Below are 18881 nucleotides of genomic sequence, written 5' to 3' on the forward strand. Positions count from 1 at the left end.
CAATCACGACTAAGGAATGTCCAGTTTCATGGTCCTGTCTACACCCTAAAGTTCTAGATTTGACATGCATAATGCTAAATAAGTTCCATTTCAATTTTCTAATAATGTAACAATACATTGTGCTAACAGATAAGTTAAACTAAATAGTATTACGCTTTACAAAAATTAAAAAATAGGAACTTTATTACTTGATCAAGCCTAGTATGTATTGCATAGGTTAGTGCCACAGATGTAACAGATGTATTTGCTGCCAAAATCCTGAGGGAGGGCTTTCATGTTCTGAAACTTTTCTATCATGTTTTCTTCGTCAATCAGCCTGTCACCTCTGCATCACATTAGCAGTTTTTACTGCCAAAACTCCCTATTTTCCCACCTATTTTATGATCTCTTATGTTACATGAACGCAGAGGCAAACATGCATAATGTTAACGGAAGTACCTGAAACCCTCATGTCTCCCATTTTTAGAATCACTGTGGATGTGGCCTCTCTTCGGAGAAGCATCATGTTACTACGTGAAGCAATGAAGTTATTACAGAATTTCCTTTCTAAGCGGCAAGCATAATGTCATCTGAATAAATAAAGTACAGACAGATGTTTTCATTTGCCAGTTGGCCAGACTGGGAACCATTACTAGATTAGTCTACAAAGACTGCCGTTGTCTTTCTCTATAGATTTCAATAGAGTAGCTGTTCTCTTTGGTAACTTTATAAATTAGCTGGAAATAGAGTTCTTAATAATTGCCTCAACAACAAATTTCAGCAGTGACCTAGTATGGCCAAAAAATATTGAAAGGCACTTAATCAAATGTGCACGTAATTCTATAAATGTGCGCTTAAGTATTTTCCTTGGCATGACTGCTATTTTACATTATAAGAAAATGCTATTTTGCAATTGGAAGTCAAGCTGCAATCAGTCAGGATGTTTTCTGCCTCAATGATCACTGGCAGCTAAGTGACAGTTTATTTATTATATTATACATAGATTGCGTACGAGGTGTCTCGAGCCATTTGACAGTCACTGTCATGGCTGCTGCCACGTTGCTCATTACGCTTTGCATTTTGAAGCATTTTTGTTCCTTTGTGTCTCTAGAACGATACAATATCTGCGATAAGAAAATTAAAGACTTGGCTAGGTTCTGAATTAATTGTTCGCAGCTTTGTTCATCTGAGTGTTTGAAAGCCTCTTGTTGTCTAGGATTTACATTGATTTTAGATTTGCTGGATCCTTGGTAATGCAGTTGAAAGTGTTAGTGAACATTTTTCCAGGCAGGCATTTGTCTATAAAATGAGTCTTTTCAAGTGAAAATAATTGTAGAATTTAAAGAAAAAAAAAAATCATAAAACAAATCACGTAATATTTCCAAACTCTGCGTAAAATATTCATTGCTCAAGCCTTTTCCTATAGCACATTAACATTGTTTCATTATTTATTTTGTCACCTACTTATAGCACAATGCAGTTTAAAGAGATAGAGACTCTAGGCATCAGTGCTTTTGCTACAGCAATTTGCATGTTGCTCAACCAGTGGAAAGGCTATCTGGATGTCACGGCAGCTGGAATTCTCGACATCTCTGGTTTGAAAGTTAACCTGCAAAAAATTGTCATATGTTATGTGAAGCGAAATATGATTTATTTTATATTTTTGAAAATAATGAAGAAAAAAAACAACAAGTTGTTTTAACAGAGCAAAATCCTCTCCCTTTTACTCACATTTCAAATAGATAGTGGTGAGACAACCATCAGGGTTATTTTAAAACGCGAGAAATAACAGGATTTCGATATAACTTCAAAGTGAATTTCCAATTGTAGAACAAATTATCTGAAAAATTCTGTAACAGGGTTGCTAAAACTAAAGTGACAAATCAAAGTGAATTCAAAGTGAATTTCAAGTGAATTTTTCAAGTTTATTTTTGCCTAAAATTTGAAATTAACTTTGAATTTATTTTGAATTCTGAACAATTCTTCTTACTTTGGTGAATAACCCAGGATATGTTTCCACAAACCTCTGTGCATCATTCAGTGGTTTTAAGGAAATGTTTTTTGTCTCTTTCTTTCTTTTTTTTGGAATAATTATAGTAAATAAATAAATATAGTAAATAAATATATAAAAATCCTAAAACAAATTTAAAACGTCCAAACTAAAATTAGAGGTGCATCCATAACCATTGTCTAAACTTTCTCTTTCTATAGAGAGATGCATCATTTAATTATTTATTTAATTGTTTACTAATAGCAAAATACAATTTCAAGGCATAGATACCCTAAGCATCAGTGCTTCTGCCACAGCAATGCACATGTAGTTCAGCCAATGTAAATACTATATGAGTGTCATGGCAACTGGAGCTCAGTATTTTTCCACATCTGTTTTGTTAAAGGGAAACTGTCCCCACTTACCTTGCCCCCCTCCCCCCATTCCTGAAGAACAATCTTTTTGCTCACACTTCTGTAACTCCCACCGCCAGTCCGCCTCCGCACCTCCTTCTGTGTTGATTCACCCTGCTTGGGGACATTTCAGCGCCAACTAGGGAGTTGCAATATCAACCACATATTCTATGAGTGGAGAGCAGAGGGACCTCCTGTGGGAGGTTTCTTCTGCTCTCACTTTCTCTCAATTGCTCTGCATTTAGTGTCTGCTGAGGAGTTAAGAGTCAGATGGGAGAACATTTTTTTCCAAACATTCAATGCATTATGTCCATGATAGATTCACTTCTTGGGAGTGTCCCTTTATAAAAAGCCTTTCTGCAATAAATTGGAACTTGTTGAGTTTGCCCTCGAGGTTTTTAAAATTGATAGAGTGTTAGCTGAGAGTTATTTAAGAAACACACACACACATATATATGTGTGTGTGTGTGTGTTTCCGAAATAACTGAGCTAAACTAAAAACAATCTTGCACTCCCCGAATATCCAGTGTTTCTTGCCCGGTGCTTGTCAGCAGTAGTATAAAAATCTCCAAATAGATAGCACTCCAAGATCTTGTTAAAAAAAAAAAAGAAAGAAAAATTATATATATACAGAAGCCACTTTCCTAAATTGGGGGTTACAGCACCAAGTATTCCTATCTCAACTGGAACTATTACTACTTTCCGTATTTTTTTCAGCTCCTATGTCAGTCCTTGGGATTTGTTCACCTTCTCATGTTCCTTCTTCTTGATGTTATGGTCACTGGTGATTGCAGCATCCACAACTACTGCAGTCTTCTGTTTTTGTTTGCCAAAGGGTTGGTTGTCCAGGGCTTGCCTTTCTGTCTGGATCTGGAAGTCCCACAAGATCTTAGCTCTGTTATTCTTAGCTGCCCTTTGTTGTATCTCCCATCTGTGAGTCCAGCCCATATTCTGTGCAGATATTTTGGTACACAATTTCAGCAACTTGGTTGTGCCTCTCAGTATATGCTGTTCCTCCAGTTCTCCAGTATATGCTGTGCTATATCTTGCACGCAAATGCTATGTCCTGGATTGACTCTGAAACCTCTTTGAATAGTCTGCACCTTGGATCTTGCCTTGTGTGGTAGATCCCCGCTTCTATTGATCTGGTGCTGAGTGCATCTTCCTGTACTGCTAGAATTAGTGCATCATTGTTGTCTTTCAGTCCTGCTTTTTGTAAACCACTGGTATCATTTTGTGATGATATACAATCATGGGAAACAGAAGGTACACCCTCTTTGAATTCTATGGTTTTACATATCAGGACATAATAACAGTTATCTGTTCCTTAGCAGGTCTTAAAATTGGGTAAATATAACCTCAGATGAACAGCAACACAAGACATACTACACCGTGTCATGATTTATTTAACAACAATAAAGTGAAAATGGAGAAGCCATGTGTAAAAAACTAAGTGTTATCTTATGATTCAATAGCTTGTAAAAACACCTTTAGCAGCAATAATTTGAAGTAATTGTTTTCTGTATGACTTTATCAGTCTCTCACATTGTTGTGGAGGATTTTGGACACACTCTTCTTTATAACATTGCTTCAGTTCATTGAGGTTTGCTGACATTTGTTTATGGCCCAGTCACAGCATTTCAATCAGTTGAGGTCTGGATTTTGACTGGGCTATTGCAACACCTTGATTCTTTTCTTTTTCAGCCATTCTGTTGTAGATTTGCTGGTGTGCCTTGTGATCACTGTCCTGTTGCATGACCCAGTTTCAGCCAAGCAGTAGCCATATGGTATACAGATGATTGTTACAATCAGGGCCGGCCTTCGTCCTTTGGGCGCCCTGTGTGAAAAATCAGTGGTTTTAGTGTGTGTATGGTGAATGCAGTGTGTGTATGTGTTGTGGTTTTAGTGTGTGTATGCAGTGTGTTGTGGTTTTAGTGTGTGTATGCGTGTTGTGGTTTTAGTGTGTGTATGCAGTGTGTGTGTTGTGGTTTTAGTGTGTGTGTATGCAGTGTGTTGTGGTTTTAGTGTGTGTGTATGCAGTGTGTTGTGGTTTTAGTGTGTGTGTATGCAGTGTGTGTGTTGTGGTTTTAGTGCGTGTGTGTTGTGGTTTTAGTGCGTGTGTGTTGTGGTTTTAGTGCGTGTGTGTTGTGGTTTTAGTGCGTGTGTGTTGTGGTTTTAGTGCGTGTGTGTTGTGGTTTTAGTGCGTGTGTGTTGTGGTTTTAGTGCGTGTGTTGTGGTTTTAGTGTGTATATGCAGTGTGTGTGTTGTGGTTTTAGTGTGTGTATGCAGTGTGTTGTGGTTTTAGTGTGTGTATGCAGTGTGTTGTGGTTTTAGTGTGTGTATGCAGTGTGTTGTGGTTTTAGTGTGTGTATGCAGTGTGTTGTGGTTTTAGTGTGTGTATGCAGTGTGTTGTGGTTTTAGTGTGGGTATGCAGTGTGTTGTGGTTTTAGTGTGGGTATGCAGTGTGTTGTGGTTTTAGTGTGGGTATGCAGTGTGTTGTGGTTTTAGTGTGGGTATGCAGTGTGTTGTGGTTTTAGTGTGTGTATGCAGTGTGTGTGTTGTGGTTTTAGTGTATGTATGCAGTGTGTGTGTTGTGGTTTTAGTGTATGTAAATGTGTAAAATAGAGGGCTGCATTGGTGGGTTGGAGGGGAGCCTCTTTGGTGGTATTTACATTTTATTCCCCCCTCCCTGCTTTTTACCTGGCCAGGGAGGGGGGAGATAGCATCTCTTATGGTCTGGTGGAGGGAGCCAGCCACTGTAGAATGTAGACGGGGGCCAGCCAGCACCATCTTAAACTTTCCAGCACCTCCTGCCTGTAACTCTCGCGAGCTGTGCCTGTTTGCCGTGCGGAGCGTTGCCATGGTAACCCGTGACAGCGCTCTGCCGGCCGTGGAGCTTGCGAGAGTTACATGCACAGGAACTGCTGGAGAGTTAAGATGGTGCTGGCTGGCTCCCGTCCACGTTGTACAGGTAGCCAGGGCCCGAGGTGAACATATAGATAGCGATAATCGCTATCTATATGTGCACAAATGGAATGTGGGGCCCGGCAGTCCCAGAGCAGTCCGGGTCCCCCAGGACCGCCGGGCCCATTACAACCGTTATGGTTGTCGTGCCCTGATGGCGGCCCTGCACACAGGCAGACAGCCACACACACACACACACACAGGCAGACAGTCACACACACAGGCAGAAAGTCAAACACACAGGCAGAAAGTCACATACACACACACACAGTCAGACAGTCACACACAGGCAGACAGACAGTCACATACACAGTCACACATATACACACACGCAGACAGTTAGACAATTACACATAGTTACCTATTTTCATTCTGGAGTCAGTGCAGCTCCTGGATTCTGGTTGTTGGGGGAAGCAGGGACTCCTTCCTGCTTCCCCTGCTGCAGTTACACAGCACTTTTGGTTCCGCCCCGCCGCACGGTAAGCCCTGCCACACGGTAAGCTCCGCACCGCCGCAAATGATTATTATTTTTTTTAATCCCAGCCAGCCATGTGGGAGCTGTGTCGGCCGCACAGCGCTCCCTGCTCCATGGCGCCATGTGCGGCCGCACAGCTCACACACCCCTAAGGCCGGCCCTGGTTACAATGTCCTGATATGTATAACCATATAATTCAAAGAGGGTGTACTTTCTTTTTCATGTGACTGTATATGACTCAGAACAACATAAGAATGGCTTAGAGGAATATTTACGACCATTCCGAAGTGGCCTGAATCCCATCGAACAATGGGAGAAAGAGCTGAAACTTCCAGTAGAGGAAAAGCACCCATAAAACTTGATAGAATTGAAGCAGCTTGCTCAAGAAGAGTGGGCAAAAATTCAAGTCAAAAAGTGTAGAACTTTTATTCAAGGCTATAGAATGTACCTCATTGTAGTTTTTGTCTCCAGAGTCTGTAATACAAAATATTAGTTTAGGAATACCATTTTTGTCCATGGCAGTCTCATTTCTAGGTTCCTATGGGACTGAGAATGACAGGGCTAAGATCCTGTTGGACTTTCAGATTTAGACTGACAAGCAAGTAGTGACCAACCAACCTGACATTAGGGTGGTACACAGGACTTCCATCAGAAATTTCAGAGCCCTGGCACAATTCAAAATTTTGACCACTAGGAACCACCCCCATGTTCATCCATAGGGCCTGCCTTTGAGTCTGCCCACAAGGATGCAGTGTGTTTTTGTTGTGGATGCAGTGTATGTAAAGTGTAAAGTGTGGTAGTTCCACAGCTTCACAAGGCACATTATATATATATATATATATATATATATATATATAAATATATATAAATATATAACTATATGTACACATTTGGAACATGGGCCCCAGGTGCTTGAGCCCCCCAGGATTGCCAGGTCCATGACAACCATCATGGTTGTCACCTCCTGATGGCAAGCCTGGTGGTATAAAAAGGAGCGGAAGACTGCAGTTGTGGTGGATGTGGCAATACCTAGTGACTATAAAATCAGGAAGAAGAAACATGAGAAGATGAACAAATACCAAGGACTGAAAGAAGTACTAGAAAGGATGTGGAAAGTAAAGGCAGTTGTAATCCAAGTTGTGATAGGAATACTCTGGTCTGTGGCTCCAAAGTTTGGAAAGTGGCTTCCACAGATTCCAGGTGGGACGTCTGAGATCGCTGTCCAGAAGAGTTTTCAGATACTGCTCAGAACTCTCAGCCTCCCATTCTCTGGTAGAGGACCTGAGAATGAGGAATGAATAATTATATATATATATATATATATATATATATATATATATATATATATATATATACATATACATATATATCTGAAAACTCTTCTGGACAGCGATCTCAGACGTCCCACCTGGAATCTGTGGAAGCTACTTTCCAAACTTTGGAGCCACAGACCAGAGTATTCCTATCACAACTTGGATACACACACATACATACATACATACATACATACACATACACACCCCATTAGAAACACAGAATGTGAAAAGTTCTGTGTGATCTTTACTTGAAAATATGTAGTTTAACCCCTTACATTCAATAAAAAACGGCAGTTAATGACCGCAGATGTACCCTGCACATCTGCGGCTAAAATGCCCGAGATTCCAGCAGGCCCACTGCTGCAGTTCTGCCCTCTTGTAAATTGCTAATTGCCAGATTGGCTGTGTTTCCTTTGAGACGCAGCCCAGCAGTGAAAATTAACCCCACCATGACATACCATTTGAAAAAGTAGACAGCCCAGGGTACTCAAAATGGGGTATGTCCAGTCTTCTGTAGTAGCCACTTAGTCACAAACACTGGCCAATGTTAGCATTGATATTTGTTTGTGTGTGAAAAATGCAAACAAACATTACAGCTCACTTTGGCCAGTGTTTGTGACTAAACGGCTACTAGAAAAAACTGGGCATACCCTATTTGCAATACCTTGAGTTGCAAATGGTATGCCATAATGGGAGTAATTCTTATTCCTGGGCTACCATATGGTCTCAAAGGCAACAACAAATTTTGCAAATTTCAATGAAAAAAATTAAATGGGCAAGCCTTATATTTGACCCTGTAACTTTCAAAATCACTATAAACCCAGTGTCATGATCTTGTGCAGGTCAGATAGGAGACTTATGCCAGGGTTGTTATTTGAGACTTTATTTGTGCTTTTAGACATATTATGCAAATTGAGGAAAAACAGACTTTAAGCAATATGCCACAAAACAGGATACTTGCAAATAAAGAAAGTCTCTGATCTCCAGGTAGGTTTGAAACAAAGGCAGTTTAGTATCAACGGCAGGCTGGTTACAGAGGTAGGCTGGTAACAGTAGAAGGCTGATAACGGAGGCAGGTTTGTAACACAGGAAGGCTGGTAATAGAGGCAGAGGTCAAAATCATACGTGAGAGTGGAGCAGGTTTGAAGGCAAGTCTGGAGCTGCTTGGTATGGAGCAGGGTAGAAAGTAAATCTGGAGCAGGTTGCTATGGAGCAGGGTAGAAGGTAAGTTTGGATCAGGTTCACAGGAGCCAGGAACTGAAGTCTTTCAGATAGATCATTAACTTCACTGTAAAGACCCTGTTGTGAGCAGGGTGTAGCCTTATGTAGCTGAAGCAAGTAATTAGTCCTAGGCAGGTGAGGACTGAGGTAACTAGTGACTAGGGAGGCCACTAGTGGTTGAGAGCAGGAACTTCTTTTTAAAGGAACAGAAACAAATGGAAGATAAAACATCGCTGTCAGGATACGATCCTGACACCCAGTACATAGGGGGAACTGTTATACTCGAGAGACTTCACTGAACACAAATATGAGTGTTTCAAAACAGTAAAACGTATCACAACGATGATATCACCTGCAAAAGTGCAGTTTTTGTTTAAAAAATGCAAAAACACAAATAAAAACGCAAAATTTGCCCAACGTTTGTGACTAAGTGGCTACTACAAAAGACTGGGCATGCCCCATGTTAAATACCATGGGTTGTCTACATTTGCAAATGGTATGCATGGTGGGGTTAATTCACATTTTTGGACTACCATATGGTCTCAAAAGGCATCAAAATCAGTTGAAAAAACTCAACCCAAACTTACACCTGGACAGCCCTAAAATAAGATTAAGATCCCACAGAGTCTTAGGTAGGTTACCGGTTTCCCAACACCCCCTTCATTCTTTACATAGGTTGGGTGGAAAGGGCCACATGAATTCATGTTTTCAAGACCCATGTCTAACCCCTGCGGCCTAGGCAGCCTCCTAAGAGTAATCTTGCTCTGTACACAGTAAATAAGATATGCTGTTTATTGTCTATTCCAGTTCTTTTTGTATTTAAAAAAAAAATTAGTATAAAAAGGAAATTAATTTACCAATATAGCAGATATTTTCCACAAAATTGTAAATTGATTGGTAACACTTGCCTTTTCCTGTTTGAAACCAATCCTTTAAATCTGCAACTGTTCTGAACGTACCGTCATCAAATCCAAAATACTGTGACCCTGTAATGAACACTGATGTAATTATCTGTGCACAACAGTTTGAAAAGTATGTAATTTGCCGATGCCTCTGTCTGCCCTCTGAAAGGTTCATAACTCTCCTATACAGTCTGACCCCTATCTCTATCCTGCCCTACATTATACTTTATAGCAATTAGTATCTATAATTTTCTGTCTGTTCTCTGAGAGCATTCAGTAACATGCCCACAATCTCCTAAACAAATGTTTCCTTTGTACCAGTTTTCTGACTCAACACGTTCTTAAACCTTTTTAAATTATGTTTAAGGAAAAGGTCTTCAAATTCTAACTTCTGCAAAATTATGATCAGTTTAATTTCTGGAACTCGCTGAATACTGCATTGTCTGATATCACTTTGAGTACAACAGACAGCACCCAACAAATGCTTCCTGTAATTATCTTCTTGTGAACAATTTAAGACTAATAGGAAAGTTGTGACACCACCCTGAGGTTAAGAAAGGAATGATTTGTAAATTTACACCCTGCAGTATGCATCTAGTTTAAATGGGATTTTTCTCTGGATGAGACCCTGATGCTGATGTATTGTGCTTTGCACGGCCACAATTTAGAAGCATGGAGGGAAGGTAGGATCAAAGTAAAATTAGGACTTAAAGGGACACTCCAGGCACCCAGACCACTTCTGCCCATTGGAGTGGTCTGGGTGCCAACTCCCATCACCCTTAACCCTGCAACTGTAAATAATGCATTTTTCATAAACTGCAATATTTACATTCCAGGGTTAACTCCTCCTCTAGTGGCTGTCTACTAGACAGCCACTAGAGGGCACTTCCTGGTTTATAGCACAGATTTTATGTGCTATAGCGTCGCTGGACGTCCTCACGCTATGTGAGGACCTCCAGCGTCACTAAATTCCCCATAGGAAAGCATTGAAAGCATCTTTCAATGCTTTCCTATGGGGAATTTAGTGACGGATTTTAATAATATATTACTGGTTACTGGTTATAGTTCATCATAATTATTACTGGTTATAGTTCATCATAATTAAAGAGACACGACAATACAGAAATATAAATAAAAATCAATGTTTAATTATTAATGTTTTCAATTGGGTTCATCTCTAAAACCATGCAATTGCTGCATTTTTCTTGCCTGCTGCCTTTGCAAACCCGCCCCTTTTAACCCTGCCCAGACTTTCTGTTGCTGTCCAATCACAGACTTCCCAATGCAGCTCAATGAGAATTCTTTGCAAGGCAAGTGCTCTGGGCAATTGCTGCCTCTTGAGTTTATCTTCCCTGAGCTAACCAAACCAGGTAGCGGGGCAGTAACATGATTAATTTATAAAAATGCCATTTCTGTGAAATCTGCACTTTTTGCAAAAAAAAGAAGACACAGTCTTCATGCATAAAGCATTTCAACAAGTGTAAGTGCTTACGGGTCCAGAGAGTACCCTTCATAGATTTAATAGTGGGACAGAATTTACTATATGACACAGTACAGTGAGGGTTTTTTTTGTTTTGTTTTACAGATCGTACCACTAATGCTACACTCACACAGAGGTGAAAAGGCCTCAGTTTCTATTAAATTAAATAGGTATCTTATCATGATATTACAATAACTCTTTTAAACAAATATAAAGTGAACTACTTGTAACTCCTGTAAAACCGACTATGCGCTACACCATGACAACCACCATGTTTTCCTTATATATACAATACGATTATCATTACACATAAAAACATGTGATTTAAGGTTTATTTTACTGAGCAAGGTATTTTTCTCACAAGGTCTGTGAGTTTTCCTTGACAAAAAAAAAACCGAGGTGGGAGATCTATGCATCAAATAATGCATGGGTTTTGCTCACTGCAGCCAGACAGCACTGTTACTACGCATTGTGAGACATGGTTGCTAGGGTACACTAGGCTGATGACACATGTACTGGAAATTGATGGTTGTTTGGTAACAAATTACGGTAGTCAAGACTAAATGAGAACTTCACCTGAATTATTATTATTTTTTTTATATATATAAAACTCGTTTCATCAAGTTTTAAAAGGAAAAATGAATAAGCTCATCCCTACCATAAATATAATAAGTATATGACAGTATCTCTTAGTTGGGTCACACTGTGTCTGAATTTGAGAGTTAGTCTCTGTACTGTCCTATTGTGTTTTATACCCCTTCCTATAGTCTGTAAGCTCGTTTGAGCAGGGTCCTCTTCAACCTATCGTTCCTGGAAGTTTTTGTAACTGTCCTATTTATAGTTAAATCCACCCCGCCATCACCCTGCTTATATTGTAAAGCACTACGGAATCTGTTGGCACTATATAAATGCCAATAATAATAATAATAATAATAATAATAATGGTCTCTCCTGTTTCTATGCAGGGAGTGAAGCTGGGCAGACCATAGAGACTAACTTTCAGATTCAAACAATGTCTGACCCAAGGTGCCTGTATATGGCTGAAGGAACCTGTCATATCCAGGGCTGAAGCATTCCTGTGAAACTCCCTTCCTTCTCTGTTAGACTTTTACCATGTCTCCATTCCTTCAAATATCATTGAAAACTCACGTCCTCAGAAAAGCCTATCAATTAAACGGTTCACATCTTTTCCTCTCCGCACCCCAATTCCTCTCCTGCAACTGTGAAAAAGAACCCACTGAGACCTCAGTGAATATTATGCTAGCAACCTACTTTTCTACCCAATTCCAACCATTTGCGTCACTATACCCCACTCCTTCTAGCATGGAAACTCATTGAGCAGGGCCCTCAACTTGTCTAGTTACAATGATGTGTCTGTTAGTCCACCTATTGTACAGCTCTACGGAATTTGCTCAATGAGCTTAAAAATAATAACAAAAAAAAATAATAATAATAATAATAATACATAATAGATCTCAACACTATTCATGATTTTTTTATACAGGAAAAAGTCTGTATCTGTATGTTTTGGAATATGGTCCTGATTTAATATGTTTGGATAATAAATATTAAAATAAAAAGAAATATATATAAAAATATATATAAAAGATATCAAAATATTAAAATAGTTTTTAAAGATTAAATCATTTTAAAGGTTTAACAAAAAATATTAAATCGGGGCCTATATTGTTTTATAAGTATTATATTTAAGAAGTTGAAGTTTTAGAATTAGTATAATATTTAATATAAATTTAAGATTTAAAGTTGGAGAGCGTAGTGTGCTAGGTTGGCCTCAAATAGCTTGAAGCTGACAGTATATTGTGTTTGTGTGTGTGCGACCACAAAGTAAATGTACAAATTGATGATGACAAATAGGTATGGATAATCTAATATTTCAGACTGTTTACTATACATTGTGAAAAAAGGGAAACCATTAAAGATTTCATAAAAATCTATAGCATGGGTTACAAAAATGTCAAACTCGATTGCCAAGCTTACAAGAGGCTATTGTGCCACCTAGTGGAGAAGCATGGTCAGAGATTGTTTTCTTAATTTTCCTCTTTAGATTTTTTTTTCCAACACATGAACATCTGTCTCCTTGTTAGCTAGCTGTGAAGTAAAATTACCTTTCTTTAACAGACCAACAAACATATTACTCTTGGAACGGAAATAAAAAAAAGTTTTATTTACAGTATATATAAATGTATTTATTTTTACTGCAAAAAAAGAAACCTGCAATATGTGTTCGGATTTGGAAGGCATGAATCACTTGAAAAGATCATGCAAAATAAAAATTGAAAGCAGTCAGGATCTCAGTGGTATGTGGAAACATATGTTTAGTATTACAACAGACTCCTTTCAGTTTCTGGGAATGAATTTCCTTTTCATGGGATTCAAGCCGTGCCAGTCGCTCAGTTTAATAGATTTGTGTCAGCATACTGAACTGACGAACACAGGACCACTCTATGATTACTGAAGCAGCGTGTTGCACAGCCAAACCTTGGATTAGGAGTCGAGAATAAAACTTCGTGCTAGCTGCAGCCACTATTGCGACGATCGCTTCAATCATCAGGGTGAAACTGGCAGAAGTAGGATTGTCTTACTCATGGTGATTCGTTCCCGAGCCTCAAAAGACCCAGCCTGTAAAAAGGAGCTCCCTGCCTGTTTTATGTACACTAGCATTCTGATAAAGAGCAACAATCTGGAAAAGGGCAGGAGGGGAAATATGAATAATAAAAACACAATAGTAGAAAGAAAAAACATACTTTGATAATTTGCCTTTTTTTTCCTTTACTCTTTTCAGCTTTCTTACAGACAAAATAAAACGTTTTTTTCCAAATGATCTTGTAAAACGTTTGCACTCTTTTTTTAATTGCCCCCAAAAAGTGAGCACCCTACCTTTGGTCATGGAAACATAGCACTTTGCTATATTATTATTATTATTATTATTATTATTATTATTATTATTATTATTATTATTATTATTAATGTGCTTACTGCCTGTTATTTTTTTTTTCATTTGTTTTGTTTCTACTGTGGAAATGAGTGTCATTGTCAATGATAAGCTTAATTGATAATGGGTGTCAGAATTCATAAAAACTACTATACAGTAGCCTTTGAGGCTGACTATGGTTCCAATAAATAGAACTCGCTAGGACCTACAACAGAAGAAAGACAATTACAAATAATTACAATTTTAATTGGACTCTAATAATCATGGCTGTTGGAGCCCCAAGCCCTCACTATGGAAGCGTGACTTCGTTAACAGCGCATTAACTCTTTCATTGCTGCAAATGCTGCAAACGATCTCTCGCAACACACAAAAGCACAAGTTTATATTAAGCTAACTAAACGATAATCAGAGAGGTTCTCCCCGTTGACTTCCAAATGTATTACATGAAGAAATCATTTAAAGCGTCTATATTAATCTAATACTGCTATGTACTGTTAAAGCTCCTCGTTCTGTTTTTTGTTAACAGATGATCAAGAAGAGAAAGATACAGTGAGTTCTGAAGACATGAAAGACCTTAATCAGACAACCGGTTAGTAAATTAGACCACGGATGAATTATTTTCATATTGTTTAAAAGGAACTGTCACTTCTCTTGAAATGTCAGTTCCTTGTTCACTCACCCCAATAAACACTATTGTAGCATTTACCAGGGTAACCAAAGCAGCAGAGGTAAGGATAGAACACACTTACCTCCACTGTATTTATGTGTTGTGGGGTCCATAACACAACAAGAAGAATTTCTGCAGTCCTGGTCTGACTGATGTCGATGCAGTTTTTAACAAGGGTAGAATTTTTCTATTATTTTTTTGTTTCTTATATCGAAAACAATGTGTCATTTGTCCTCCAGTGGTGATGAAATGCGTTGGCATTTAATATTATTAGCGCATTGTTAAAATTAATAGCTGCATTACTCTGCACATAGTGATCCATGTAGAGCAATATAATCACCAAAACACTTGCTTTATGTAGACTTTCCTTAAAAGGTTGCCCATAATATTTTAATGTCTAGATGTGCCTCGTAATTGTCTAATGAACATATTATATAAGATATAAAAATTAGACATATCTATGTGCTAATCACTAAATACAAAGACCAACATAAGACATTACAATAAGTGCCCAATTAAACAAAATGATCTATTTATAAACAAAAATGTATCAAATTGCCATGGTGTTTATTATATAAAATACTGTGTTTCCCGAAAATAAGACATCCCCCAAAAATAAGCCCTAGCTTATTTTCAAGGGATGCTCGTAATATAAGCTCTTCCCCGAAAATAAGCCCTAGTTGCTAGTCGCTTGTTTGCTAATCTATGTTCGGGAATTTTTCCCAAACACAGATTCGCCAGATGGCATTCGTGAGTAAGCTAATCTATGTTCAGGGAGGTTTCCCCGAACATAGATTTGCAGGATTCTATGCACAATTGAACTGATCTACATTCGGGGGAATTCTACTTTTTAGTGCATGCTTGCTACCGTTTTTCTCCGAAAATAAGACATGCACCGAAAATAAACCTTAGTGCGTTATTCGGGGGGATTCATATAAATATAAATTTAATATTTTTGGGGAAACACTGTATATATTTTCATAAAGTAAAATGAACACAGAAACCGTGCGGATTGAATTAACACCTAGATGACATTGAAAGAATGAGGGGGAAAATATATCACCAGGTTGTTTTTTGCTTGAACGTCACCCCCTCTATCGCTGATGGCCAACCTATGCACATCAGATGTTTGTGAACTTTGCACATGATGTGCACTGCTATCTGTAATAGTTTTTGCTGAGCCACTATAGCCTTTATGATGGTTGCCTATAATGGAAGATATATAGTTTGCAAATCCTCAGGATGCCAATATTACCTTTATTATTTATTATTTTTTTACATTGCTAGGGGGCTTTAAGAGACAGATCTTAAGGACACACTTTTCCTCTATTTTCCTTTTAACCCTTCAATCCCTGTTGCTATCACACTTCATAGATCTGAATATAAGAGGAAACATTCCTGTGTATTCACATTGTAATCCACAGCCACTGGAGCTGCTTTACGTTTCATCCCATACTTAGAGGCAGCAGTAGATGGAGACAGCCGGAGAAAGAAATCTAGTGTCCGTCACTAGACCACTAGCGTAAGGTTCTCTTACCATGGGATAGGAAGATATGGAGACGTTGACACTGGATGGTGCTCATTCTGACACTAGGGTGGGGAAGGGAGAATTCAGAGATGGTGACCCTATGTAATGCATGAGTGTAATGGTCATTAGTACAGGATGACAATAGGTTGGTAGACCTGGATAGGGGTAGTGAGTGAGGGTGGCACTGGGAAAGAGAGAGCGTGACACTGGGATTGAGATGCAGAGAAGGTGACCTTAGAGAGTTGAAGTAGTAGAAGCTAAGTATGGTGAGACATGGTAAGAATATGAGGACACTGTGGTGAGGATTACACGGTGACAAAGGAATAGGAAGGGGTAGTACATACTCTCGCAATTCTGGGCATCTTTTTGATACCTTTAACTCTCTCCTTCATCTTGTTGTGGACCCCCCACCCCCACCCCCCCCCCTATAATGCTTATAGCTGATAACTTTGCCTGCTATTTTGCTGACAAGATTAAAATCTTACCTTTACTACTGACTTGAACTGAGACTTTCTTACCTTTTAGGCCTTCTTCCCAGCTTTTGAACAGGAGGTGTCTGCTCTTTTGATTCATCTACTTGATCCCATTACCTCTCATGTTATCATATATCTATACCCTTGCCTTGTGCTTTTCTTAGTGCATATCTTCAACTGTTCTATTTCTTCTGACATTGTCCCTGCTCCCCTTTAATGTGCTTCTGTCGTACCCCTCCTAAAGAAAGCATCTCTTGACTCATCTTCCCTATCTATCTACCATCCCATACCTCTACTCCCTTTCTCGTTAAAGCTTCTGTAATGACTTGTGTGCAACCATCTGACTTGAATTCTAACCTCTAACTTCCTCCTCGGCCCTCTTCAATCTTGTTTCCACCCCTTCCATTCTATTGAGACTGCTTTGACTAAAGTGACTTATGATCTAATGGTGGCTAAATCAAAGGACCACTAAGTCTTCTAGACCTCCCTGCGGCATTTGAAACTGTTGATCATATTCTCCTTCTTCAAACTCATCACCCTATTGTCCTTCATGACACTGTCTTTTCTTGGTTCTCATCCTATATCTTTCTACAATCCTTCAGTGTCTCCTTTTCTGGTAACACTTCCTCTGCAAAGTTTCCATGCTGTCATTTGGTTCTTATCCCCCATTCTGTCCTTCCTATTGTGTTTTTATACCCCATTTCCTCTTGATTGTAAGCTCATTTGAGAAGGATCCTTTATCAACCTATTGCTCCTGTTACATTCTGTAATAGTTTGCCTCATGTATTGTTTAATGCCCCTTAAAAGTGTTGCGGAATAAGTTGGTGCTATATTTGCTAATAACATTTGCTAAAAACTTTAATAATAATTTGGTGATGCTAGCTATTTTCTACATGGTTGTGATATGTTTAACGGGTGAAGGAGAGGAGTTCTGAGTCAAGAAAAGTTCACATGTTTAGGTACTAAGTGGTCAATTGCACAGTTAAGAGCTGGAGAAAAGTACACAAGAGACAATGTACTCTAGGATCCAGAGGAAAATCAGTGCCACACAGACCAGTGCAGCAATGTATTTGTATAGCGCAGGTGTAGGCCACCTTTTACTAGTACTGTGACAAAACAAGATCTTAAAGTCCCTTTGCATGCTGATCCTAATTTAAACTCAGGTATGATACCTATGAATGTGGGCTTTGTATGGGGGCTGCTTGTGGAAATGTGTGTGTGGATGATATGTCACATAGGTGTTTGATGGTATTGCATGTGAGAGGCTGCATGTGGGGTTGTCTGTGTGCATGTGGATTGTCAGTGGTGTTTCGTGGGGACTGTGTGCGCGGACTGTTTGTTTTATTTGTATGAGGGGGAGGCTTGTTCTGAAGTTCTGTGTATATCTAGCAGTGTATATCTAGCAGTGGGGTTGAGTGAGGAGCTGTCTAGCCAGGTACAGGTCAAGGACAGGAGCTGTGATAGCTGCTGTGAGCTGCTCTACTCCTGTGCGGATTGCTGTTCACAAGTGCGGGAAGGAAGTGATCTCAGATTAAGTGCTGCAATGCGTAAATTGTGGATTGTCCTCCACCACTTGCAATCACCGCTCAGTTTGCACCAGCAGATACTTGAAGTCCCACTTGGATAACTGAAAAGCGACAGCCTGTTTGTCTCTGGCAACCTTGAGTACTATGCAAAGGTACCTTGAGTGCCAGGCATGGCACACATGCCATAGGTTGTGGCCCCTGGTATAGAGAATAAACAAGATGCCTGGACACACAACACTTCCAACATTTGCAGGTTTATTGGGAACATCAATTGCAATGTTTCAGCTTCACTCTCTTTATGGGATAAGCCCCAAATTGTCCAGTACAGCCAGGGACCATCTAGTGCTATGGAACAAATAGAACTTAACTTTATCATTCACACAAAATATATAAATTGTTAGAATGTATTTATAGTATAATTACACTTGAAAACAAGCCTGACAAATCACTGGAAAACAGCTGTCATTGTGCAATGATTGTCATTATAAAATTCTAGCATCAAGGAATGTATCCTTCTTTTAAGGTAATCACTATCAATAGTAGTCGAGATGAGAACCTATTGCAGAATTATGAACATGCCGCATGTATGCTTCATGACTGCACTTTGATATTGAAATGAAAATCTCTGACAAAAAATGGACCACTAATCAGGTATGGAAATGAAAGGGAAAGCGACGAGGTAACACTTTGTGATCACATTTTCTGGAAGCTGAGCTGCATCCTACTTTCAGACGATAAGGGTTTTAAAAAAAATAAAAAAAAACCCACACACATCCTGTTTTCTTTCATGTCCCATCTACCGGGAGGATAAAATAGTCTTATTGCAGCAACAGATAACTATTAAACATTACTGTAGCAACTGCTAAAGGTGATATTTAAAGAATTTTGATAATGGCTTTTAAATGAAAAAACAAATATAGAACTGGAAGTTTGGAACACAGAGTGATTTTTTTTCCCCCCTCTTTTAAGCACATTTTTGATTCTGAAAATCCAT

At 39.0% G+C, this 18881-nt stretch overlaps 1 protein-coding gene across 2 annotated transcripts in view; it reads left to right on the plus strand.

Annotated features, from left to right (window-relative positions):
* The window catches only part of MACROD2 (mono-ADP ribosylhydrolase 2), a 1922332-nt gene that overhangs the window by 1793521 nt on the left and 109930 nt on the right, over nucleotides 1-18881 (plus strand). For both annotated transcript variants that reach the window (XM_063444038.1, XM_063444039.1), the window contains exon 12: nucleotides 14220-14282. In XM_063444038.1, coding sequence (XP_063300108.1) covers nucleotides 14220-14282 — 63 coding nt within the window. The remainder of the gene's footprint in view (nucleotides 1-14219; nucleotides 14283-18881) is intronic.

This window comes from Pelobates fuscus, chromosome 2 (assembly GCF_036172605.1).
Source record: "Pelobates fuscus isolate aPelFus1 chromosome 2, aPelFus1.pri, whole genome shotgun sequence".
NCBI lineage: Eukaryota > Metazoa > Chordata > Amphibia > Anura > Pelobatidae > Pelobates > Pelobates fuscus.